The 27,384-nt window shown below is 40.3% G+C and overlaps 1 protein-coding gene across 2 annotated transcripts in view; it reads left to right on the forward strand.

Annotated features, from left to right (window-relative positions):
* efna3b (ephrin-A3b) overlaps positions 1-27,074 on the forward strand; it is an 86,226-nt gene extending 59,152 nt beyond the window's left edge. The window contains exons 2-5 of one of the 2 annotated variants that reach the window (XM_066684150.1): positions 3,864-4,150; positions 5,111-5,176; positions 9,301-9,378; positions 20,955-27,074. In XM_066684150.1, coding sequence (XP_066540247.1) covers positions 3,864-4,150; positions 5,111-5,176; positions 9,301-9,378; positions 20,955-21,076 — 553 coding nt within the window. In that variant the 3' untranslated portion in view covers positions 21,077-27,074. The remainder of the gene's footprint in view (positions 1-3,863; positions 4,151-5,110; positions 5,177-9,300; positions 9,379-20,954) is intronic. The other variant, XM_066684151.1, reaches the window with a different exon arrangement.
* The last annotated feature ends 310 nt before the right edge of the window (positions 27,075-27,384 follow it).

The following is a 27,384-nucleotide window of genomic DNA, read 5'->3' on the forward strand; positions in this document are numbered from 1 at the left end:
TATGAACGTGTCGTCACCATTAAACGATTTCTAATATCGGTTATAATAATATGGAACGCCATCGGGCTCTAAACATGTTGGATTCTCTGTGTTAACACGTAGCATATAATTTCGTGTTAACACATTTAGAGCCAAACGGCGTTCCGTATAATAATGGTGCGAAGGATTAGTAAAGATTTTGCCACCTTTTCGTCTGTTATCTGTTGTGAAGAACTAGAAGATAAAGTTGTTGAGGGCTGTATGCTTCTGGTGAGAGGACTGACCTCAGAACAGTTGTGGCACTCTAAAAACTCCTGCTAAGCATATGTAGCTCTGCTGTGTATGACCCACACTGTGTGACTGCAGTGCGTGTAGCCCCTCCCACCTCTGTTATTTTCACCGGCGCAAATCCACCCTAAACATTACTGACGTCTTATGGAATAAAATACATTACCCCAGCTCCCCCTGTAAAACTAATCCCGTTTGAATAGGGCTTTAGACTGATATTTGTATATGAGCTCTGTCTAGGTTGGACCGGATGACCTGTGTATGTTCCTAGATGTGTTCTCCCCGTGTCTGCGTTGGTTTCCTCCCACAGTCCAAACAAACATGGAGGTGGATTTTCTATTTAAGTGTCCAGTTGTTGAGTGTGTGACATCCTGTAATGGACTGATGCCCTGTTCAGGGTGTTACAGCATTGTGATTCAGTGATTCTGAATAGGTTCTGGCCTTGCTCCTAAAAAGACAGAAAAAAAAAGAACTAAGGGCCATCCCTGCATTTACACTAAGCTTATTTTTACAAAGTAGGGCAGTAACACAGTTTTCTCTATTTTAAAGGGAAGCTGTTACGTGGGAAAATGTGGAGCATGGAAATACAGGGTGGCTAGACAACACCAGATTGTTTGTCTCACGTACCGAGGTGGTGTGTCTCAGAAAACACTTTGTTCCTACTCTTTCTGTTATGAGCAACATGAGTCAGCGCATCAAAATCATTAGGAAGGGAATCAGGGCCAAGACCAGAGCGATTTGAAGCGATGTTGCTATTAGGAGATCAATGAAGTGGAAGTGGCCGGAATTTGGATTGATTCAGTGATTCAGTTAATGAAACATCACACCCTTGGGCTCTGGAGTGTGTGTGTGTGTGTGTGTGTGTGTGTGTAAGACTAAATTAATCCACTGTGCTTTAGTGGCTGCAGTTTAAGCCCCAACCACGAGGGGGCTTAAACCACCACAGTTAATACCAAAGGGACATATTATAGCCTTTTTTACATGAGTTCTAGTTTGTAAACGAAATGTCTGTGACATGCTTTGGTCAAAATACCACAAGGATTAAACACCACAGCGCCGTCTTTAAATGCGGGTCCAGTGCTGTGATTGGAGAGATACAGATAAGTAGAACAATTCTGAATGGCCTCCTGTCTAAATAAGTTGCAGCACAAAATCCAATATCCATTGGCTTCCAGCGTAAGCCACAGTAACACTGGGTTTTTGCATTTCCCTTCACCTCATGGGTGTGGCTGCGAGTCCTGTAACAGTCCTCTATTTTGGTTCAGCAGTTTAACATCGTAAGAGTGCTAGTAGTGTAGCAGAGGTGAAAATGAAGTGTTCTCGGTTAGAGCATTTCCACCAAAAGAACTCTGGTTCTTGAACCGGTTCTGTTCTGATTCTTTGAATCTTGGCTCTTTCCAGTGAATCAGTCCGCATTTCTACACGTTTAGAGGGGAACTAGGAATATGTCATCAGCGGGGGGGGGCATCACTGTGGCTGAATATAGCACCAGAGCAAAGTCATGACAGGGTCATTTTTTTTATTTTTTGTTTACCATGGAGTCAGACCATGGTCAGACCAGAAATAATGCTGTGTAAATGTTGCCGAGTTATGTTGACTTATTTACATATATTTTGTGACATAAATAAATTCAATAAAAAAAATCTTATTGATCTGCTGTTGTCACAAATCCGTTTTCAAGAAGGAATATATAAAAAAATGAACAGAACCATAAATAAATGTATGCATGGCATGTACAGGATTACACCTGCTGCTGCAGCTGGTTCCTAATATGTCCAGTGTAACGTGTCCCCACTGTAGCGTCTCCAAAGAAAAGCATGAAATAAATTGGGATGCATTTGAGAAGCTGCATATTTGCTTCACGTCCCATTGCTTAATGTTGGCTAGATGAATATACAGCATCCCTTTCTCTCAGATCACAGGCTGTGGAGCAGTAAGATGCATGTCCATTAAGGCCATATTAAAATGGGTCATCATGTGGAATTCATACTGCTATATAAAAGAATGACCATGCTGCACTTAGTGTTGGATGCGCTGCAATAGAGTGATCACGAACACGACTTCACAAGCAAAATCCATGACTTAAATGTGTGTGTGTGTGTGTCTGTTTGGAGTTGGGGTTATACCACTTTATTTGTTGGCAGTGCAGGCCTCTAACGCCTTGATTTTGTTAGTTATCGAACGTCCACACTGGCAAACTCTTAATTGCATTACTGTATATCAATATTTGTGAGGTGTTCTTTTGTTAAAGGGGCAGAAATGGAGGATGTGGGGCAGGACTTGGCAGGAAGGTGGCCCCTGTACTTCTCTTTAAGTCAGCAGATCAGGCAAAGCAAACTCTGTGGGTGTGTTATAGTAAATTCAGCTGTGATATGGTTAAAAACCATGTCTGTTCATTGATACCTTCATGATGTTTCTTTTTTCTCTCTCTCTTTTTCTCCCTCTCTCTCACTTTCTGTCTCTCTTTCTTCCTCCTCTCTTTCTCTCTCTTACTTTCTGTGTGGTGGGCGGATCAATGCTGAAGTATCAATATGTCTGATCCTAATGTTTCATTTTTAGTATTGATCTATTCCTAAAAATACCAATACAGAGTGTTTAAGCATTAAGTATATTAACTATGTTCTATGAAATGTGACCCTGAAGTCTTATCTTGGGACTCCTACCATAGCCCTGTTAAAGCAATAAAGCTAAAAGAACACTAGGTCGAATTTTTGCCTTAAAACTGCAGCTACCCTACACTTTTCCCTCCCCCTTGATTTTCGGACAGTGTTGTAATAGTGAATTACACTCTATAGAGGGTGCTCATGAGCAAATGTACTAAACCTTCTCCGTCTTTACTATGGTGTTTTAAATGATATATATATAAGAAGTCCATGCTATGGGTCTGAAAGGATGTGGTGATCTAGAGAAGCTCTTACTGAGAAAAGGAAATAAAGACAAAAAAAATGAACATGATGTTCAGAAAACAGTGGGCTGACCTCCCCAGAGCCCCGCCCACAACATCCCTCAAGAGAAACATAAAATGAAATGCAATCAATGTCTAAGACAGAACTGAGAAATGCCCAGGCAATTATAATATAACTATGATACGTAATCGAAATTGTGACTGGGAATTAAATTAAATGTGGTCTCTAACTTTGGAACAGTAACATATTTATATCACTGTGTAGCACCATTGCTTATAAGCTGTCTTTCCAAAAGAAACCTTACACTGCACTTTGTCTGAAATGGCTCCCTATTCATTATTCCTTACATTCCTCACTATATAGTGCATCATGGGGAACTGAATAAGGAGGATGGTGAACGATTTCTGACACTACCTCATGTGGGGTTATTACCAAACAGTGCAGAGCATTGTGGGTAGCCCACTATCCAATAGCATAAAGTGGTGTACATGTGTTGTCTGAGTGCGCTGAAAATCATACACCATGTGTTCAGACACTACTACAAAATGGCGGAACCCAAATATAGTGCTCTATATAGTGAATAGGGAACAGTTTCAGACTCAGCACTGATACTAGGATAAGTTTGTGTCATTCTGAAAAAGAAATTGATGACTCTCTCTCTCTCTCTCTCTCTCTGTCTCTCTCTTGTAGTCTTCGGAGGGAGGGCTACACCCTGCAGGTGAATGTGAACGATTATCTGGACATCTACTGCCCGCACTACAACAGCAGTCAGAGGGGCGTGCCTGAGCAGTATGTGCTGTACATGGTCAGTTACCGTGGTTATCGCACATGTGACCCGCAGCTGGGCTTCAAGCGCTGGGAGTGTAACCGCCCCCATGCTCCTCATGCACCAATCAAATTCTCTGAAAAGTTCCAGCGCTACAGCGCCTTCTCATTGGGCTATGAGTTCCATGTGGGACACGAGTACTACTACATCTGTGAGTGTGGACACTACACAGCATCAAATACAACACAACACAACACATTAAAATACAATAAGCACATACAACCACATAATACAAGACAACACAATACAATATCACGATACAACACAATACAGTACAATACAATACAACACATTACCGCAAAACAGAATGAAACACAATAACACATTACTACAAAACCTTACAGCACCATGTATTACTTCACCACACAATACAGTACAATGCAGCACATTACAACACAACACAATACAATACAGTACAATAAAAAAATACAGTACACCTAATACACAATAATATACAACACAATTCGATGCATGGCTATAGCCTAGCGGATAACACAAGCCCAAAACACAACAGCAGGAGTTCGTATCCCAGTTTAAGCATGAGTACAGTGCAATGCAGATGACAGTCCTTGGGAAGGACTCCTAAAACTACATTAATGTCTGTAAGAGGATTTAAACTGCAGTCTAATCTGGACATGATCAAAGATGCTATGAGTAGCGAGGGCAGTTGAGCGCATAGCGTCCACCCTAAATTCTCCAGTGTTAAACTGGCCAGAGAACCAAAGTCCAATTTAGTAGCGCAGAAGTGTAATATCAGACAAAATGACCACTGCATTCTCAGGGCCATCCATCACGAGCCTTGGACCTCAAGCAAGTGAACGAGAGACAGTTCCATAGCTCTAATGTCTGTCCTGTGGTAATGGATCACTGCAGTTACAGCAGGAATGAAAGGAGAAGACGTCCTTCTGAAATACATTCGGGCTTTTCTCACTGAACAAAGACAGAATAATTCAGTCCCGACAATCTTACTGCAACAATAACAATAACAATAACCCATGATTGCATTAACTTCCTCCCATTGCCCTCAGTCATTATGTTTATCCGTGTATTGTGATTATAACTGCTGCTTATTATGACGTGTCAATCGCTGATTGGTCCTCTCCTGTTTTAGCCACGCCCACTCATCACCATGGCCGCAGCTGCCTGAGACTGAGAGTGTACGTCTGCTGCTCGACAGGTACCTATCCTTATTTCAGACCATCCTCTGTCCCTCCATCAACACCAACATCTTTTTATTAATTTCCCCTCCCTTCTACCCATATGTGAGTCTATGCATCACACATACATACATTCATCCATCCAGTCATCCTTCCTCATCTCTGTCTATCCAACTTTCCACTCATTGGTCCTCACATCCAATGGTCAATGCTACTCATTCATCCTTCCACCCACCTCCCGAACAACTATGTATTCATCCATCCACATTATGCATTGAGCAGATCTACATGGTGGCATTTACCTACTCATCTATCGCTCATCTCACCATCAATTCATCCATCCAGCTACTTATTTTCATTGATCTCTCCACTCAGGCATCAACATGTCTGTCTATCCATCAAGACCATCCTATCCATTCATCTATGCATCCACCAAATTGAAAAGAGCAGTTGCAGTTACATACTGCACCATATCTGTATCAGCCCAGTGCTGCATAGTGCTGCACAGCCCAGTGCTGCATAGAGTGCTGGGCCAAAGCTGATAATAATTCCAATAATAATAATTACAGTGTTTAACGTGTCCATGTTTCATGTATAAAGTTTTTCATATAAATCAATAACATACAAATTCAGTTGCAAAATCTAGGCCTAGGCTCTGGGGTGGCCAGTCCATTATTCAGAATTCACCATAAGCGTCTATAAGCTCATTTTTAGTTTTTCTATAAAGTAGTAGGTGTGAGTGAGTTTGAAGAACAATGTTTTGTTCACAACAGCACACAGCAGACATTTAAAATCATTATTTATTAACTGGGCGGCACGGTGGTGCAGCAGGTAGGTGTCGCAGTCACACAGCTCCAGGGGCCTGGAGGTTGTGGGTTCGATTCCCGCTCCGGGTGACTGTCTGTGAGGAGTTGGTGTGTTCTCCCCGTGTCCGCGTGGGTTTCCTCCGGGGGCTCCGGTTTCCTCCCACTGTCCAAAAACACATGTTCGTAGGTGGATTGGCGACTCCAAAGTGTCCGTAGGTTGAGTGAATGTGTGTGTGTGTCTGTGTTGCCCTGTGAAGGACTGGCGCCCCCTCCAGGGTGTATTCCCACCTTGCGCCCAATGATTCCAGGTAGGCTCTGGACCCACCGCGACCCTGAACTGGATAAGAGTTACAGATAATGAATGAATGAATGAATGGTAAAACTAGGTACTGGATGATAACCTCAAATAATACGACTCCACGAGGAGAGATTTGGACAAAGTTAAACCAGCACATTCACACACAGAGTATCACACTAGAGTAATGTGATTTGGTTTTATTCTAATGTTTATTTGTTGTTGTTTTTTTAGCAAATAAAAATTACTGCTCAGATAAATAGCTTTTTAAATTTCAATCTCTGGTGCCTAAATGTTTTACACAGTACTGTATGTATATATATATATTGCGAGGTCATTTGCAGGTCCGACCCTGCAGCAATGAGCTGACAGTAATATGGTGCACTGTTTTTACATAACGCACACAACTCACTTTTCTCTGTGTCAGTGTTGGTTCGTTTGTGTGTGTGTGTGTGTGTGTGTGTGTTACACTAGTCTGTATTTCTTTCACTAACTTTCTCCCTACCGTCACATTTCATTTTACATAATGATCACAGGAGCAGCTATTCTTTCCTTCACTCTCTCTTCTCTTTCTCTCACCCTCTTTCTATTACAGCTTTGATGATAAAATGATATAGTTTGGCTGATAATATCCACTGACATTTACTTATATTACTGATGTTTACTGGCTTATTTGCATTAACAGACAGCGTGTGTGCAAAAGCATTACTCAAAATAGTTCTGGAGGCAGAAACGTAATTGACAGGGATGAATGTGATTGTTTATAACAGATCCACATAGACCATCGTGTGACTGAAATGTGAGCAGGCAAACCATGAGTGTCCTGGTGGAGCTTTACAGGTTAATGGCACGATATTTGAAAATCTTGGCTGGGTCTGTTTTAACCAATCACATTCATCCCTGCCTGTTGGCTAGTGACCCGTTACGTTTCCTCTGCCTTGGAGGCAGCGCTGCCTCCAGAACGATTTTGAGCAGTGCCTTTGTCTATGCGCTAACAGATAGCTTTGTAACGAAGAGCATGTTTATAGTCAAGCTACTCGAGGTTTGTACACAGTCACTGAGCAGAATATTGTTATTTGTGTAGTATATTATAATGTATAATATAATTCATACTATAATTTAATACCACTCTGGGGCTCAGAAATAACCTACAAATTACACATGATTTTCCTCTGGACACGTAAAATATAAACTAATTTCACCCTAAAAACAAGCACACGTGATTCTTTAGACTTTAATGCCTCAATGCATACACTGTGAATTATATTAGGTTATGGATATTGACTCGAGCTATTGGTTATAATTTCTTCAGAGTCACCCACCATCAAAAAATCTGTATCAGTCAAGGTTTTAGTCTCTCTCTCTCTCTCTCTCCCCCCCCCCCCCCCCCTCTCTCTCCCTCCCATTTCTCCCTTCATCTCCCAGTGCTGTCTGGTTCAGTGTAATCTAACAGGCACTTTTGTTGTTATTTTAACCCTTCCACCTCCCTCCCTCTCTCTCTGTCAGTACTCATGTGCATTAAGAGCACCCCTCCTCCCTGTGTGTGTGTGTGTGTTCGTGTGTTATTTTAACCCCTGCTCATGCTGGCTGTGATGTCAGGATTATTCTGCTCTGATTGTTCACTGGAGCTTGAACACATGAGTTCATATCAGCCCACTGCAGTCCTGCTGTGCTCTCTCTCTCTCTCTCTCTCTCTCTCTAATATATATATCACACTCACACACTTCAACCAATCTATACATCCTCTAGCTTTTAGCAATATAAGACCTCAGACATCGCAAGTCCACAGTTCATTTGGATTAGGTAATGATTCTTTAGGCAACGATTCCTTTCATATTTCACATTCACATTTCACCTCGGTCTAACAGTGTCACTGATGTGAATCACTGCTCTTCTGAAGCACAAAAACAATTTGTAGGTTAATAGCACCACCTTGTGGAGAGTCTTCAGCCTGCTAAATTTGAGTTTGAGAGTGAAGAGCAGGGGTGCCACCCAAAGATTTGAAACTATACTTTGAAAGATTTAAACTGACCTAACATTAAATAAATGTATTACTGTATCTAACATGTAGTGACTGGCTGACAATAGTTTAATTTTGTGTAGGTTGCCTTCGCTAATGTAATAATTTCTCATGGCTATTTTTCACATTTTCAATTTTTTCTGCAAATGCATCATTCATTCATTCAATTTTTTTTTGTGTGTAACTACTGAAAACTGCATTGTCCTCCTGGGTCCAGTGCGTATCTGTAATCACTGGTAGTCCCTTGCCACTGGCATGATACCAGTTCAGTTCTTGTTCACAAACCAACATAAATTGGTTCCCAAACCACAAAAAAATAAAAATAAAAATAAACAAAATAAAAGAAAATAAAAAATGGAACCAAAGAATACTAGGTCCTTTATGGTGAACAGTGATGACATTAGTCATCAAGAGCACAGAGCCAGAGTGGAATTGGACAAGGGCATTTACAGCGTGTTACATTGTTAAATAAAAACAGGAATGTGCTCTGTTTGTGCAGAACTCGACAACAAGTACATGTGTGTATCATATATCATTTGGATCAGACACAACTGTAACCAGTTGATAAACTATGATTCTTCCGTGAACCTGAGCATCCAGAGGAAACCCACTCAGACACTGGGAGAACACACCAAACTCCTCAAAGCAAATGCATCAGTTGAGAAAAATGGAGTAGACAACACATTCATATGATACCAAGAACTATGACACTAAAAAGCAAACAAACACTTTAAGGTGGCGCTGACTTATAGATAAAAGACACCTACAGAATGCATTACCACAGAAACCTGGTGGGCGGAGCCTGCTGCAGCATGACTTTCCTTTGGCTGAACAGTCTTTAGGCTACACTTAGCGTCACTTAGGTTCATACATATTTAGAGACAGTGTAAAATAGCCAGAAGAACCCAAGGAAAACTTGATCTATTTTGAAATCTGAGCCATTCCCAGTTTTATGCTCATGTTGCTAAAGGCAAAGAATGGCTTTTTCAACTGTGTCCTGATTTCCCTTTATGTTCTTTCCAGCAGCTGATGCAGATGATGAGCCACAGCCCACAGAGCCAGACTACACTCTGAGACCTAACATCAAAATTGATGACCTTGGTGAGTTATAACACACACACACACACACACACACACACTTCCAGTAAAAGGACTGAAAACATCATAATTCAAACCTGTAGAAAATTAACGGTTGTAAATATTATTCACATGCTATCTCTCTACAACTTTCCGGAATTTATGCTAGACCTAATTAACATTCATATTGGAGCAAGACAGGGCCTGAGTGCTCACATCACATTTGGACGTTTTTATCTAACAGCGTTTACCTTGTACCTCGTTTCCAAATTCACAACAGAAAACAAGTAAAGAACACTCTTCTTTCAAATATATTTATAAAATGAGATATGACACAATGGAATACGTCTAATGGCATTTTTCCACTGCATGGTACCTACTCAACTATGCTCACTTTTTTTGTTCATTTTCCATTACAATGGCTCCTTATATGGTTGGCCAATGTAGACATCAAGTAAGTCAACCTAGATAAAAACAACACACACATTTATATTATATTTTTATACCATGTTCTTGCAGAATGTTATTACTCAGTAGCCAAATCCACTGTTAACTATTAGCTGAACCCACCACCCCCTTCCTCACATGAGGAAACCAGCACTGGGAGGAGTGAGGACAAGCATGAGCTTCCTCTGAGATGTGTGATGTCAACCACAGCCCTTTCTCACACTGTCACTAAGGCAATGTCACCAGACAGAGGAGAGCGCCCAATGCCCAGGTCCGTCAAACCAGCTGACAGATGCCCAGGCTGGCTGGCATCATGCCATGTGATGAGTGGAGGGAGGGAGGTGGGGGAGGATAGGGGGAGGTCATCCCACCAGCCCAAAGAGAGTGAGACTAGTTTTGCTCTTTGTGGACTCCCAGCCTCCAATGTTTGTGGCATCATCAGGGATAGAGCCAGCGAGCTCTGAATTATAGGACATCTAAAGGAAAAGAATAGAGTAGGTTTGATACATAAAATACATGCATTATCTAACTCAAATTAGCATAAAATTAATTAAACAAATGGAAACAGCCATGTTAACTTACAGCAGTAAACTCCATATGTTATTATTATTATTATTATCCAAACCGTACCTTAATTTGTTACAGTTTAAGATATTTAAAAAAAAAAATGTCCTCATAATGATAGCAGCTGTTTTCAATGGTGTGGTAGATACATAGACATACTTGCACTTCTCTCATAGTATTAATATTTATAAAAATATGAATAAATAATGGGCGGCACAGTGGCGCAGCAGGTAGTGTCACACAGCTCCAGGGGCCTGGAGGTTGTGGGTTCGATTCCCGCTCCGGGTGACTGTCTGTAAGGAGTTGGTGTGTTCTCCCCGTGACTGCGTGGGTTTCCTCTGGGTACTCCGGTTTCCTCCCACAGTCCAAAACACAGTAGGTGTTTGGTAGGTGGATTGGCAACTCAAAAGTGTCCGTAGGTGTGAGTGTGTGAGTGAATGTGTGTATGTCTGTGTTGCCCTGTGAAGGACTGGCGCCCCCTCCAGGGTGTATTCCCGTCTTGCGCCCAATGATTCCAGGTAGGCTCTGGACCCACCGCGACCCTGAACTGGATAAGGGTTACAGATAATGAATGAATAAATAATATTTGATAAATGTCATTTTAATTGTACACAAAGTACAGTGTTCAAACAATAACACTGTGAAATATGCAAAATAAAATAATGAGCGTGAAGCAATAGTCATAGAGTTGATTCATTAATTAGAACTAACTTTAAAACTAATATTAAACTAACCTTATTGTAATGTTTCATCCTTAGGCAGCAGTGGGCCAGTTTGGTCAGTTTTGGATTGAAGTAGCCATTTTACACTCAAAACCTGAGAAGGAACGTGTTGTGTCTGGTTCATACCAAATATGATCAGCTTTGGGAATAAGACGTGAAGTTATTAAACTGTATTTGGGTAGCCACCAAAATTGCAGGGCCAGCTAAAGCTCTAATTTGCACATATGCAAAACCTTCAAGTCACTGAAGCCAAAGTAACCAAACTGTAACTAAAAATGACCATGTAGCATGAGTTTATCCCCATAACTGGAACTGAAGACTTGATGTAAACAGATACAGAATACTGCTATATGTCATCTGTCACATTAGCAATAGCTAGACCCACTACTGATGAATGTTAGCAGCTTGGTCGTGTCGGGAGGGCACAGCCTAATCAAGGTGTGAACTATGATACTATAGTTAGTGTAGCACTGATGAGCGTCAGAGTTCCAGGGCTTGCGTTAGCTCTGATTAGCTGTGACAGAGCCAACCCTCTTGTGCCCCCTTAGCCTTCAGCCTGACAGGAAGTCATGTTCCATCACAGTGAGTCAACTCAAGGACAAGAACGCTTGGGCCATTGGAATAGCACACTGTTTTGAGTGTAGCTGTCGTTAGCAAGCTCGTTTTGTCCTTTTGTTTTTTGGCAGTGCACCACCATCTTGAATTTGCACTTGGACAACAGACCACATTTATTGTTCACTTTTGACAAACGCACATTTTGTTGATGCAGACTGTAGTGTATAAGGTGATGCACTTTACACTTGCCCTTGTTCAGTTTTTGACCACAAAATCATGCTTGGTTTGATGTGTTTGGGTGGAGGCATATACCATGAAATCCTAGTTATTTTTTATTGAATGTTTCACCCTTCTCTTTCCAGTCAAAATTGACAACCCACACAACTTTTAGAACCACTATCATAACACTGTCTTTATGATGAATGGGAATGACTTTACCTGAACTGGAATCAGCTGACTCTCATGTTATTATGAAAGTAGACTCATGACATGTATTACTAGTTTAGCTGATGAGTCAGCCACATCCGTATTGCCCAAGGCAATTACTAGTCATTTTTAGACTGTAGTTATAGTGCAATTACAGTGTAATGACATCATCAAATATGTTTTTTCCCTTAATGTTCTTTCATGTTTGACTGGAAATGGATTCATATAAAACTGTGAACAAAATAGTAATTTATTCACAATCAATGACCTGAAAGTATAACTCCAGAGCTAAGTCATAATGTCACTTCTGATGCAAGTCACGAGTCACTGAGATGCAAATCCGAATCATGAATCACCTTAGCACGGAGTTGTGCTAAATCTGAGTTGAGCCTTTAATTGAAAAGATTGGTTTAGCATTTTACAGTTTAGACCTTGCATAATACTTTGCCTTGTTTTTTTTAAAAAAAAAAAGAAGCATCGTTTTGCAACAAAAAGGTTTGAAGGAGAGTGTTTCGGGTCCAGATTTGAGCCTGATGGCATTTTTCCACTTCCATGTACCAACACTATTCTAGTACTAGGTTGGTCACATCAGAGTTTTATTTTCCTTATTGCACCGTCCAGCTCTCGCTGAAGTCTTCTCTCAGCCACCGATGGAAGGAATGATTTATGAGCTGCCGTTGTGAGTTGGATAAAAGCAAATATGATTGCTAATGTACACTGGAGATTTTACAAATGGCTAGTTTGTGCTGGATGTCTACAAAGAGTGGCATAAAGTGACAAGTCTTTCTGGCCATTCTGCACTCTGCCAGGTTTACGCATTACATTTTAATCTCTAGAATCTCTGAAAAAGCACCCGGTTCCATGTACCAGGGACCAAACATTACTTAATGGAAAAGCAAAAAAAAAAAAAGCCAAGCAGGGCCCAGTAGAGTAGTGCAGGAACCATGCAATGGTAAAGCACCATGAGAAATAGCAGAAACCGACAACATTTAAATACAGTAAAATTGGGTGTTTCTGATAAAATGGCCAATATCTGCAGGTACAGTGTAAGTGAACATAAACTGGCAACTCCGCTTGACATTGAACGGTTTGCATGAAACCTAGCACTGGAAACATCCCGACTGGGCCTTTAATGAAAATAAGAGATAAAGAGCTGACGATTTGGAGTGTGTGTCAGATTACGAGTTGATGCAGCTGAGTCGTCTCGGGGTTGGACCCGCTCAACGATTTCCTATAAACGAAACTGGACCTCTCGCTCTAACTGTGATACTGATCGGCGGATCGGCTTTCAAACAGGCCAGAGAGGAAACAACATTAGCCACGAGAGGGCAAAAGGTCTCATTAAGAGAGTGCTGGATACAACTCTGCTCAATACTGTTCAGATATAGAAGAGCCTTACTGTCAGCGATTAGCCATAACGTTTCAGACCCTACCAAATATCACATTAACACAAGATTTCCACTCCCTGCCAAATGCAGTCAATCAGCCAAGACATGTGGACTGAATTTTGCTTCATTATGTCTGCACTGGACCTACAAGCTTAATATAACTAAAAAGCAATAGCAGTTACGAAATACATTCTGTGAACTGCCTGCCGATTAAGTCAAATCAAAATGTGTCTTAAAGGTGACGTATTATACCCCTTTTTCAGAAGTAGACAGAATACTGGGGTCTTATTTATGCTTCGGTCAAAATACCACAAGGAACATGCAGGTTTAAAGGAATGAATACAGTAATCCCTCGCTACTTTCGCGGATTCGCTACTTGGCTGGTTTTTTCAAGTGGGCTTATGGCTGCTATATCGCGGATATTGAGGGAAAATCTAGGAAAAACGTAAGTATTTCTTACGTACAGTACATGTATTGTTCATGTCCACATCCGAGTGAAATTTACTTTCGCTAAATCACAGCTTAGGAATGACTCTATTAAAGAAACTGGTAGGATATCACATGTAGTTCCAGCTGAAAAACATTATAGAATGACTGTTTAATGCAAAGGGTGGGTTGTTAACAGTAACAGGGAGGGGTTTAAAAGTCCAAATACTCGTCAAATACATAAAAAAATATCTTTCCTCTACTTCGCGGAAATTCGTTTTTCACGGGTGGTCTTGGAACGCATCCCCCGCCAAAAACGAGGGATCACTGTATTCCTTTAAATAAAAATGAACCACACCTTAGTTCAGCACGAGAGCCCAGGACTGAGGAGTAAGGAGCAGAAGCCCTGGTCCTTTCTTTTACAATCTTGTTTTCTCCATTTTTAATCTGCACTCTTCCCCAAATTAATATTCACATGCACTGAGAAAGTGATTTTTTTTGTAATATATGCCATTTAATAAATGAATTATTTGTGTGCTTTATTCGGATTAACTCATAATTTTGTAAAATCTGAGATTAGTTTGTGCATTTGTATAACGCATAATGGTTTCTTGCACAAAAAAAAAAAATCAAATACTTTTATTTGGCCTCTTTTCTTTTTGGCTGATCTACAGCAACTTAAACTCACTCAACCCATCACTGTTGTCTCTGGCATTAGCAGAGATTCAGCACCTTCACCTTTTTGTCTGTTTTGGCCCACCTTGATTTCATCATAGATTCCCCCCTTAGGAGTTCTGCCAATTCATGATTAGCATGAACAAAACACACACACAAATAAATAAATAAGTTACTGGACACCATGTGGCCCACCATGATCAATCAAACTAAACCTTTAGCAAGAAAGTGAGGTTTAAAAACACAAAACCCTGCATTTTAAAAACCTTATCAGTTGAGTAGCATTTTTCTTGTTGAAACAAACATGCAGATCCTGTTTCAGCCAGTTGTTTTGGGTTACATAACACAAGGTTACAAGTTTGAACTTCTGTCTTGGGTCACAGAGAACTGAGCGTAAATCAAATGTCGGTTAGTCATCTCAGAGCTGCTGTTCATTGTTTTTGAGAATACACTCACATTCTAGAGCCACTATCAAAACACTGTCTATAATGATAAATGCGAGCGATAGCACCTGAACCGGAGTCAGCTGACCCACTTGGTATTTTGAAAGCAGGCTCATGACACATAGCGCTACCGTAGATGATGAGTCACTACCTTATTGCCTAAGGCTACTTTTAGTCATTTTTAGACTGTAAAAATAAAGTAATTGCAGCATAACTACATCAGCAAATACGTTTTTCCCCTGAACACTCATTCATTTCTGATTGGATTTCATTTCACATCGATTTACAAAGAAAACATGACCATGAATCACTGCAAGTGGAATACACCTCTTTAGGAGTTGTAGTGGAAAGATTCAAAGCCATTTTAAAGGCATTGTAAGCCCCAGAGTCTAAAACAGACCAAAAAAAAAAAAAAAAGGAAAGAAAAAAGAAACTAAACTTAGCCACTGGACAACGACTACTCAGGGAAGCTGGCTCATGGCCAAGTCTCTGAGGCATTCCAGAAAAAGGAGCTTTACAGGAGACGCTACGGTGTGTAAAACACGCCACATTTCCTGTAGGATGTAGTACAGCTGCATTGAGAATACACCGCATATGAAGCAAAAGACTGCAGGCTGACATATTGGGATCACAGCTTGGTGCTAGTTCATCATAGGGGGAAAAAAAGTTTCAGCACACTTGCTAAACTATTTTCTATTCCGTAATTGAGTGTTTTATGCTGTCCATGTAATAATAATTATAGCTACAAAATACTTAAAGCCACCGTTCCTATAAATGTTAGTAAATAACATGTAAAATCTCAAAAAAAAAAAAAAAAACATGTCTACTGCTTGCTCTGAGCTAAAAGGGTGGGTCCAATCACAAAATGATTGATAGTGGCATCACCATGACAATGTAAACAACACGGTGTCAGATTCAGAGCCATACCTTTGGCGACACCCTCAGTGAGTCTTGCCCAGATTTGGACGCCCCTGCAGCGGACAAGGCCTGGCGGTGAAACTATAGTCTATAGGCTGTGGCTGAAATGGCTCCCTACTCCCTAATTAGTAGTGTGTTAGTTATAGAGTCACTATTTAATTCACTAATTAGAAACACAGGAGAGAACTTGAAAACTACCACTGTCCATTGCGTAGTAACAAAGAAACTCCATTCAGCTCCAGTGTCAGTGTTTACTATAAATTACAAGTGCATTGTGGGAAAAGGTAGAAAACAACATTCTGTGAAAAACTATAACTGCTTTGAACACAGTGGTGGTGTATAGTATGGCCCTCATTCTTAAAAATGATTGATAATGTATAATTAATAAAGAAAATGGTTCTATATTAAACCATGAACACTTGAATCACCTTTGCATGATTACAGAGTTATTTGCATTCATATCATATCATATTCATGGAACATGTAATTAAAGGTTCTGTACTGTACACCAAAAGTGTTCTTCTAAAGTTCAAGCTATCAAGCTTGTTATAACAGAGGAACCATTTTGGTGGCACACAGAAACCTTCTCTAACCAACTTAAGCACATCTAAAGAACCCTTTCACCTTGCAAAGGGTTCTTTAAGTGTTTAAGAACCCTTGAAGAAATAGATACTTTTACATGGCCCTGTAAATTATGAGCTAATTGTAATTCTAAATCTAAATCTAATGTTCAGTGCTCATTTGCTACTTAGATATGAATCAGGCAAAATGTAAAGCTCTGTAAGTGTATGAGTAAATTCAGTTAATGCTGCAAACTTGGACAAACATGCTTTTAATACCCTTCATTTCTGATTAAATGTGAATTTAGCAGGTGCCACACACTGCGGAGCAAACCTTACACTCTTAAAGACCGTTCGGTACATTCGCAGACATACACACACACATAAATGCTGCTTGTCTGGAACTGTTTGCCAGTGCACAGCTTTGTTAACATACGATATGTTCCTTGAGCAGTGGAACAAGATGTGCACAGATCTGTCTATCACACTGCCAGACAGAGGACACCCACCCACACAGAACTGGTTGTGTAGGATGGCCATCGCATGTGTTGATGGAAAAAAAAAAAAGAATTCTAAGGATGTCCTGACGACAGGATGTGCTGCCAGATCATAGTGTACTCATACTTACACACACACTGCTGTCCAGTCAGCCTCTAAACAGCCTCTGAAGCTCAGTCTTATGGTGCTATTTCACTGCATGGTGCCTTCAATACTCTGCTCAGCTTTACTCTGATTTTCCATTAGACAAATTTGGTAGCACCGGCTCGATCCTGGCTCCAAGAGAGCCAAGTGGGGACATGATTTGTGAACCTTGCGGGGCGCTGATTGTCCACAGATACTTGTCAATCGCTACCAAATGCAGACATTCAGCACAAACTTGCCATTTGTAAAACTTACAGTAGAGATAACATTTGTTTTTATCTCACTCACTACGGCAGCTTGTAAAATTATACTGTGGTCTTTTGAAGAGGTTCAAATAAGGGATGCACTGATTTTGAAGTTTTTGGCTGATACGATAACGGATAATTAACATCTTGGAGTAGCCGATACCAATGTTAATAACCAATAATTTTATCTTTTTGTAATTAAAGCAAATTCACATTGGATTAAAGCAAAACAAAAAGCCTTTCCTTCAGTATTTGTACATTTCTGTGCTTCTTAATTTGATCATAAGTTTTTAGTTGTTGTTCATATATATTTTACAAAGATTTACTGGTTCCACATAAATGGTTTCTAGAGGGGCTCTAATTAGTGCAGCACCGGGTTTGTTTTTGAGATTTGAAAGAGGCATTAAAGCAGCTCCAAGGGAGAGAGAGAGAGTTTGTATTCGTTTTTCATAGTTTTCCAGTAATAATCAGATGCTGAATGACTCTATCTATTTTCATGTGTTTTATTTAAGAATGGTTCTGGCATTGTGGTGTTTGAGAGTATCTTTCTGTCGTTTAATCTGTGTGTACTGAGCGTTTTTGATATTTAGTTTTCACCATGGAGAAATTTAATCCCAGAAACAATTCTCTGCAGGCACTGTGAAAAACGTCCACACGGCAGACATAGTTGTGTATTTACAGGCATCAGTGCATATGTGCAAGCACAAAAACAGGCTCCAAATTATCAGTTGTAATATCAGCTAAAATTCTAATATAGGACCAAAAAAACCCCTAAAAAAATGACTATATATATCGGCCTCAGATTTATCGTGCATCACTAGTTTAAATGCTCCGCGATTGGGGGCTGACTCCAGCGAGAGACAGACGGTGGAAAAAGGAATGATAAACTCTACTTTTCTGTCTCAAATTATTTGTGAAGCTGTGTTTAGTCTAAAACAATAAAAACAACACACGAATACCCGATGAGTAGGCAACGCTTAACATTACTGCTGCCATTTTTGTTATGGTTTCCAAATCCTGTTCCCATTAGAGGCTGTGTTTTGTGACGTTGCTAGCTACATTTGGGGGTGGGGAGCTGTGGTAGTGGATGTTGGTGGGGTCAGCCCACTGTTCTGAAAACATCCATCCATCCATTATCTGTAACCGCTTATCCAATTTAGGGTCGCGGGGGGTCCAGAGCCTACCTGGAATCATCGGGCGCAAGGCGGGAATACACCCTGGTGGGGACGCCAGTCCTTCACAGGGCAACACAGACACACACACACACACACACCTATGGACACTTTCGAGTCGCCAATCCACCTGCAACGTGTGTTTTTGGACTGTGGGAGGAAACCGGAGCACCCGGAGGAAACCCACGCGGACACGGGGAGAACACACCAACTCCTCACAGACAGTCACCCGGAGCGGGAATCGAACCCACAACCTCCAGGTTCCTGGAGCTGTGTGACTGCGACACTACCTGCAGCGCCACCGTGCCGCCCCGTTCTGAAAACATAAAAATAATAATAAAAATGATATATTTTATTTATATAACTGTTTTCAGGAATCCAAAGTGTTTACTGAAATAGTACACAAAACAAAAACATTCATTCATTCATTATCTGTAACCCTTATCCAGTTCAGGGTCGCGGTGGGTTCAGAGCCTACCTGGAATCATTGGGCGCAAGGCAGGAATACACCCTGGAGGGGGCACCAGTCCTTCACAGGGCAACACAGACACACACTCACACCTATGGACACTTTTGAGTCACCAATCCACCTACCAACGTGTGTTTTTGTACTGTGGGAAGAAACCGGAGCACCCAGAGGAAACCCACGCAGACACAGGGAGAACACACCAACTCCTTACAGACAGTCACCTGGAGCGGGAATCGAACCCACAACCTTCAGGCCCCTGGAGCTGTGTAACTGCTACACCTACCTGCTGCACCACCGTGCCGCCCCAAAACAAAAACATCAAAAACAAAAAGGGACAGCACAAATAGAAGTAAGAGTACATAACAAGACTGAGCCAAACTGACCATTGGGTGGATTTGGGCCTTGGTCCAGTTTGGGTGGGAGGCCCTCCTGTGGCTACACCTCTGCTACTAGGTCTTGCATGGTTGTTATGGGTACTATTTTCTTTCTAAATGTTATGTATTTACTTATTTGTGGCCTGGAAATACATTTTGCACAGTATTGTATGAGCGTTCTCTCTTTCTTGCTCGCTCTCTCTCACACACACACACACACTAATTAGACAGCTGACTTGGCATTGACTCACTGCTTTACACTGAGTGCTGCCCTTAGGCCTCACAGACGTTTCTGTCTAGACTTCATGACCAAGCTGTCCGTCTAGAACAGGAGAAATCTTTTATTAACCACTTACAGGAATTTGCCATCACTTTGCAGTCTAATATCTGCTGGCTATGGAAGGTAGAGTTAATAATCATGGCTTAATTACTTTCCAGTTCATAGAGGCACTTTCCAGTTCATAGAAAAGAACAGTAGACATTTTTACTCAAAACACTATTACAGTAGACGTTGAGCAGGTGCCCATTCCATTCTATTTTTACTAAATGTGTTTTGAATCAATGGGTCTCCTGTTGTTAAACATAAAGGGCACATTAAAAGGTCTTTTTTCCACAAGTGGACAGATTTCTGGGGTCTTATTGAAACATTCATGACCTGTCGGGCTCAGAACGGCCTATTTTATCACCTGTTCCTTTAATGTGAATGAGCCACTGCTCACTTCACTACGAGAGCCCAGGACTGAGAAGTGAGGAGCAGAAGCTCTGGATTTTAGGTGTTTTCACTCCGATCGCTAGATGTTTTCTCAGACTTAAGCAGCCACACATTGACTGGGTGGTCTTTTTTCACTGTTTGTGGGATGAGAGGCTCAAGATTCAAAACTTAATATGAATTTATGTTTAATAATATATCCCCTTTTAAAGTAATCATTAAGTAACCAGGCGGCACAGTGGTGCAGCAGGTAGTGCCACAGTCACTAGCTGGTTCAAGTCCAGCTCCGGGTGAGGAGTTTGGGGGTGTGTTCTTCCCATATCTGAGTGGGTTTCCTCCGGCTGACTGTCTGTGAGGAGTGTGGTGTGTTCTCCGTGTCTGCGTGGGTTTCCTCCGGGTGACTGTCTGTGAGGAGTGTGGTGTGTTCTCCCTGTGTCCGCGTGGGTTTCCTCCGGGTGACTGTCTGTGAGGAGTGTGGTGTGTTCTCCGTGTGTCCGCGTGGGTTTCCTCCGGGTGACTGTCTGTGAGGAGTGTGGTGTGTTCTCCCTGTGGGTTTCCTCCGGGTGCTCCGGTTCCCTCCCATGGGCCAAAAACACACATTGGTAGGTGGATTGGCGACTCAAAGTGCCCTTAGGTGTGTGTGAATGTGTGAGTGTGTGTCGCCTTGTGAAGGACTGATGCCCCTTCCAGGGTGTGTTCCTGCCTTGTGCCCAATGATTCCGGGTAGGCCCAAGACCCTCCGCAACCCTGGACTGGATAAGCGCTTACAGAAAATGAATGAATGAATTAATTAATTAATTCAGTAACTACAGTACCTTCTGGATGTTCATTGTGCTGTATTTTAATTCTCTCTCTCTCTCCCTAGATGACTATGACAACCCTGAAGTCCCGAAGTTGGAGAAGAGCATTAGTGGGAGCAGCCCATCGCGGGACCGCCTGCTCCTCACCGTGGCAACGCTCTTCCTGATCACACTCTTCATCTCCTAGCACCTGCCTCTGGGATGTCACCTTGCAAACAAGGCCTCTGGGAATGTACCACTGGGTGGGGTGGGGGGGTCAGCAATTAAGGAACTTAAAACAGGACAAACGTGAAAATAAAAACAATAGAATGGAATGAAACCAGGCGTTTTTAGAAGGACACTAATTGTGATTTTTGCTGGACGTCTAACAAAAAAACACCATGGTCTCATCATTGGTGCTACCGTAGCTAACGGGATGCAGAGGCCTTCACGTGTTCAGAACATGAATACGTGGAAATCTAACTTCAATGAAAGCTTTGCCATTCAGCTCAAGCTGTAAATTCTGTCAGTGTATGTTAGTGTGCGCGTGTGTTTGTGTGTGTGTGTGTGTATGTATGTTTCAGTATGTCAGTGTTTGTTTACACACATCAAGTTTGAAAAATCCTTGTTTACTTCATGCAAGATTACCCCTTGGCTCTGATTGGCTGACAGCTCTATTACTCTTTGACGGGCAGGTCAGCAGCCGAGCTTAGATCAGTTTTTAAGATTAGCATTAATTTTACGCATTAAAATGTGAGTCTCTAGTGCGGAACCACAGCATCCGAGTTTGGTTCCTGCAGCAGCAGGGCTAAGCCACGCTGCATGAGCCCAAATCTGAGCGGGACCCAATTTTAAGCGCTCTAGTAAACCTCCAGGATTGCCATGTATTTACAAACACATCAGAAACAGGATTACCTAATGCACTCTTTACACTCTTGGCTTCAAGCAGCTGCACACACCCAATTGCCAGAGTCTTCAAATTCTTCAGTAAACCAGTTCAGTTGTTTGTTCGCACAGATTCCACATCTAGTACAAACATGGGCAAACATCTAGTACCAGGGTTAGGGGATATTATTAGTGTCAGTTTTACACGATTCTTTAGGGAAAATCCATAAGACATTTCGGGTTATATTTTGGTGGGAATGTAGACATGTGTGTGTCGAAACATATTTAATAAATAACTCAACACCAGAAAGTGGAATTGACTATAAGCGACGCAGGATGGTCAACAAACTCATACAATAGAAAACAAGCTTGTTTTTAGCCCATGGTTAATGCAAATGAACATTGCTAAATATCCCTCACAGAATCCAGCTTTGATGATTTCTGATGTGTGGAAAACAAAAAACATGCCTTAAAATCAACATATTCCGCAAGGCAAAAAATAAATGAAAGGTGTACCAATAAGTTTAAAAGTGTTTTTGTTTGTGAAACGTAAAATTCAAAATGTATCATTAAAAATTCCAGCTGCTCCTGCTTATTTGTCATTTTATGGTAACTGTTTGCTCAGTATTAAAAATGATAATTGTCATTTCAATCAACAAAATATAACTAAAACTTAAGTCATTTAAAATGGTGAGCGAAAAAAGAATTCATTCCTCACTGCATTCATTAAGCAAGTGCATTGACTGGTTCTGTTCCTAAAGATAATATCCAAAAGTACATGTGAGTAATGGTTTAAATGATTTAAAGATTGTGATTTTGATGTTAGTGATTGTGAACGTAGCAAATTAATACCTAGTTTGTAGGTTATTTTTTGTTGAGACAATGACAACTGTTATTTTTAATAGTATGCAACTGTTACCATAAAAATGACAAAAGAGTGAGACAGCGTTAGAAATTTGAACTTCAGTTATGTTATACACAAAATTAAATAAAATTCTCCTGCTCTTTTGTTCTTTTATAGAAGTTAGATAGCATTAAAAAGCAGGAAGTGTCGCTGTTACACAACTCCAGGGTCCTTGGGGTATGGGTTCGAGTCCCGCTCCGGGTGACTGTGAGGAGTTTGGTGTGTTCTCCCTGTGTCCGTGTGGGTGTCCTCCGGGTGCTCCGGTTTCATTCCACGGTCCACAAACACACATTGATAGGTGGATTGGAGACTTTAAAAAGGGTGCATAGGTGTGAGTGAATATCTGAGTGTCGCCCTGTGAAGGACTGGCGCCCCCTCCAGGGTGTGTTCCTGCCTTGCGCCCAATGATTCTGGGTAGACTCTGGACCCACCGCGACCCTGAACAGGATAAGTGGATACAGATAATGAATGAATGAATGAATGATCATATATTCAACCAAAAAAATCTAAAAGTTAAATATTGATATGCCAGCCATTTTCAAACTTTAAATTTAAAATTTTTGTATGTTGTTGTTGTTGAATAAAATGACAAGTTATTTGTAACACTATACAACTATAAAATGAAAAGAATCGCGGGAGAATGTTTGAATTTTGAATTGCAATTACACACTATGCAAAAGAACAAAAAACATTCTAAAACCTTTTTGTACACCTAATACATAGCACAGCCAAAGCTGATACGTCCTCAATAATCAGTTTACTAGTGTTGGCTCGAACATGTTTGGAGCATTTGTTTATTGCTGTTAATTTGTCTACTTAGTATTCGTAGTATTGCTTTTTTTCAAGCCACAAAAGTCGTAGCCTGAGTTACGATGCATTAAATCAGCAGAGGCCTTTATAAGCAGCATTGTTTATCTGTATTTTAAATAACAAATATGAATACTAGTTTAGTTTCATACCACATTGTCTCAGAGCACAACAAATTATACACCAATTTTCTCACTTTAACACGACTAAATCAGAGTTTTCACAACTGTTGACGTCATAAGAGAGCAGCATTGGTTTCCTACCCCCAGCCAAAAGTTCCATAGTGCAGTTTCTGCAGTGCTAAGCCCAGAGTGGCAACAACAGAGGTCTATTCTCACTATTAAAGGTGAGTGAAGCATCACAATGATTTTGATGCTGTGTAATCCTTAGTGTTCCTTTAAGTTACAGTTTTCTTCATATTCAAATTAGAGTTACAGCATTTTGTGCATCATATTGTTTTAACAATGTTACGAAGGCAGGCTGATGTTGTGTTAGGGGTCATGTCAATGTAAACACTTATTGGTATATTCCGGCCTGATTCAGCTGGTTAACCTATGTCTGCTTTGCTGAGGGCCACAATGTACACTTTAATACTCACTTAACAGCTTCATCGGACAGTGCTCAGCCTTTCTTTCTTTCTGACAGATCTAAAGGTTTCTCAGTCATTGACGTAGCACTGTAGCAATACTGTTGACATTTTTGAAGAGCTTCTTTGAACACATCCCATGGATTTTTTGCAATGTGTGAATGTATGCAACTGTGTGTGCTTTGAGCTGAATTTGGGGTTTGAAGACAGTGGTCATTAAAGATTGGTGACCCACATTGTTCCACTGGACTGCATCGTCTAAACTATGGACTTCACAGCGAAGATGTATGTGTACAGACTCTACAAAGATACCGGATTATAATGGCAGGCAACAGGACACTTCATCTGGAGTCCACACGGATTCAGGCCGGACCATCACAAGTAGAAGGTGCAAATATAAACAGAGCTCCTGATTGGCTAATGGCACTCCAACAACAAGGACGTCGTCAAAAAACAAACAATAAATGACTGACAAATGTTATAATACATGCAAATAAGTGCTTTGGGGTTATTGTCATGTTCTTTTTTGGAACAAGCATTCGACAACATTCTCTTAATAACAAGGAAACACACGCTGTCTGTCAAAAGTTTGGGGACACTTAGCTTCTTTGTTTTTCGTTTTTAAAATATGAGCATGTTCACTTTTTTTTGGCTTGTAATAAATTTACATTTTAAGTAGATAGTTGTTTACATCCTGCTCATTGCCACATCTAGCATGCATCATTTAAAGTCTTATTTTGGAAGAATAAATCTTTCATATCATTATACAAAACCTACTCTTAAATATAGCCCCACAGTTCACAGTGAGCAAGAAGGTGGGCTATGATCTCAAAATCCTGTGGCTATTCTTTCTTCACTGAAATATCCATGCTCTGCCGATTAATAATGTCTTTATTGGCAACTGTTGCTAGGTTGGACAAGCTTTACAGAAAGTTGGACTAAATTTGCTGAGAGTCAGTTAAAGTGTTATTAATACAAAATAAAAGAAATATGATTAGACAGATTTGTTAACTTATAGTTTCTGTCATATCATAGAAATATAAAAATATATAATTTGTACACAGTAAGTTTTAAAGCGTTTTTGTGTAACATTTAATGCTACTTTAAAATCAGACCTTTTTCCCACTCATCATTTTATGGTTATGGTTGCATAGTATTAAAAATTACAAGTGACATTTGATTTAAAAAAAAATAAAAATGAAGTATTTATACACTACTTTCACAAGTGCTAATATTGGAATTAACAATTTTAAATCGTCTAAACCGAAACTCACAATTTGAGATACAATATTATCCCCAACAACAAAACAAATCCATAAACATGCTTTTTCAGTTTGATAGAACTAATGAATGCAGTAAAGAATAAATTATTCTCACTTGCCATTTTCAATCTACTTCATTTTTAGGTTATTTTTTGTTGAATGCAATTACAATTATCATTTCGAAATTTTGTTTACAGTTCCACAATTGTTCCACAATTATATGTTAAAACTTATCTGTACACCTAATAGTCTTGGGAATTAGCTCAAGGGCTCTTGCACCCAACACGTAATCAGACCCTAGCTTATTCCATGGAAATGAAGCACCGAAATGTAAACGCATCATTTACATTTTGTCCATCCTGGCAACAAATGCAGATTGTAATAAAAACATTATAGCAAAGAAGGCAAGCTATCCCCAAATATTTGCCAGACAGTGTTCTTTTTCATCTTTACATCAGAACTAGCACTTTATCATCCAGGGGGCGGAGCTTATAGTGCTTCATCTAGCAACAAAAGCTAAACAGAAACAGGCAAACAATGGAGGTTTTCTTACGCAGACTCATATAGAAGAAATGCTTAAAGTGGACTGGCTAACATGGCTAGCAGATGTCCACTCTATCCATTGTGTTACTACGATTAACATAGCAACACGCTGTTGTAGAACAATCCGCAGAAAGGACAGAACACTAACGTGACTTGAATGAATGCTATGTGTGAGTTGGAAGCTTATACGTGAACTTGAAGCTGAAGTAGACTTGTGTTGATTTTCTCATTGTGTATTTTAAGGGGAATGGGATTGGGTTTGGGATTTGAATTGTCCCATTTTATATAGTGTCATATTGTTGTAATTGTGTAATTACTATTAATGGAGAAAATACATGTAACAACAGGGTAATTACTTATGACATATTCACTCAATTTGAAAAACCCTTGCATATTTTCAGTTATTAATTTATATAACAGCATATCCTGTGTAATTATGCATTTGCATCTACTTAAATGGGATATATACAACTTTTCCACAACTCTGGGGTGTTAATAGAACAACTGTGATATGCTTTGGTCAAAGTACCACAGGGCCTAAACAGTCCTGTTCAGAACAACTTCAGCACCTGTTGCTTTTCTTCGTAAATTCATCTGTAACAGGGAATACAACACTAGTTACTGCATTGTTGTTACATGTATCTTGAAAGTGTAATTACACAGTTACTACAGACGCAACAAAAAAAAAAGTGACATTGGAACTTGTCCAGGGAATATGTATGTATGTTTTGGGGTTTGTGGGTCTTTTTTTTGTGAGTGCTTTTAAAATTGTTTGTTTATGTTTGTTTGTTTACTTGTTTGTTTTTACAAATGGCAAATATTAGATGCGTTGATGAGGCAGATGGAAAGTTATCACTCTTCAACTGTTGCACTTAAAAACTTAGACACGAGAGTGTGTGTGTCTGTGTATGAAGATACACTGACAAGTGTTTTGTGTCTTTATAAAATTCCTGTTCGTTTGTGTGTGTTTGTGTGAGTGAGAGAGAGATGTGAGTGATTTAGTGAATGAGTGACTGAGTGGATGAGTGTGTGTGTCTGTGATGCTTGTTTACCAACATTTTGCCCATGCATGTGTGTGTGTGAGAGAGACTGGTGTCTGGAAGAAACAACAAAAGCATTTATTAGTGTTGGAAAAGTTTAAAAATCATGTTTACCTTTGACTGGAATGAATTTAAAGAACTTGAAAATAAAATACATTGTAAAAACAGAGCAAACCATAACAAAGATTACAATAATAATCATAATAATAACAAAACAAAACAAAGCCTCTGCGTCTTATTCTTCCTCACAGTAAACGAAATGGGAAATATCTGTATTGGATTCAACTGATCTAACCAAGCTCCACCCACAAAATGTCTCCTTTGGTAGCAACAGTTGCAAGGTTGGACAAGCTTAGCAGGTTATTTTGGGCTGCGTCCCAATCACACACCTAATCTGACCACTGTTTAAGTATTTAGCATAGATACAAAGTTGAGTATACCAAAAACATCCACTTTGAGCATACTCAAAACCAGTCGATATTTGACGAT

This window comes from Hoplias malabaricus, chromosome 10 (genome assembly GCF_029633855.1).
Source record: "Hoplias malabaricus isolate fHopMal1 chromosome 10, fHopMal1.hap1, whole genome shotgun sequence".
Lineage (NCBI taxonomy): Eukaryota > Metazoa > Chordata > Actinopteri > Characiformes > Erythrinidae > Hoplias > Hoplias malabaricus.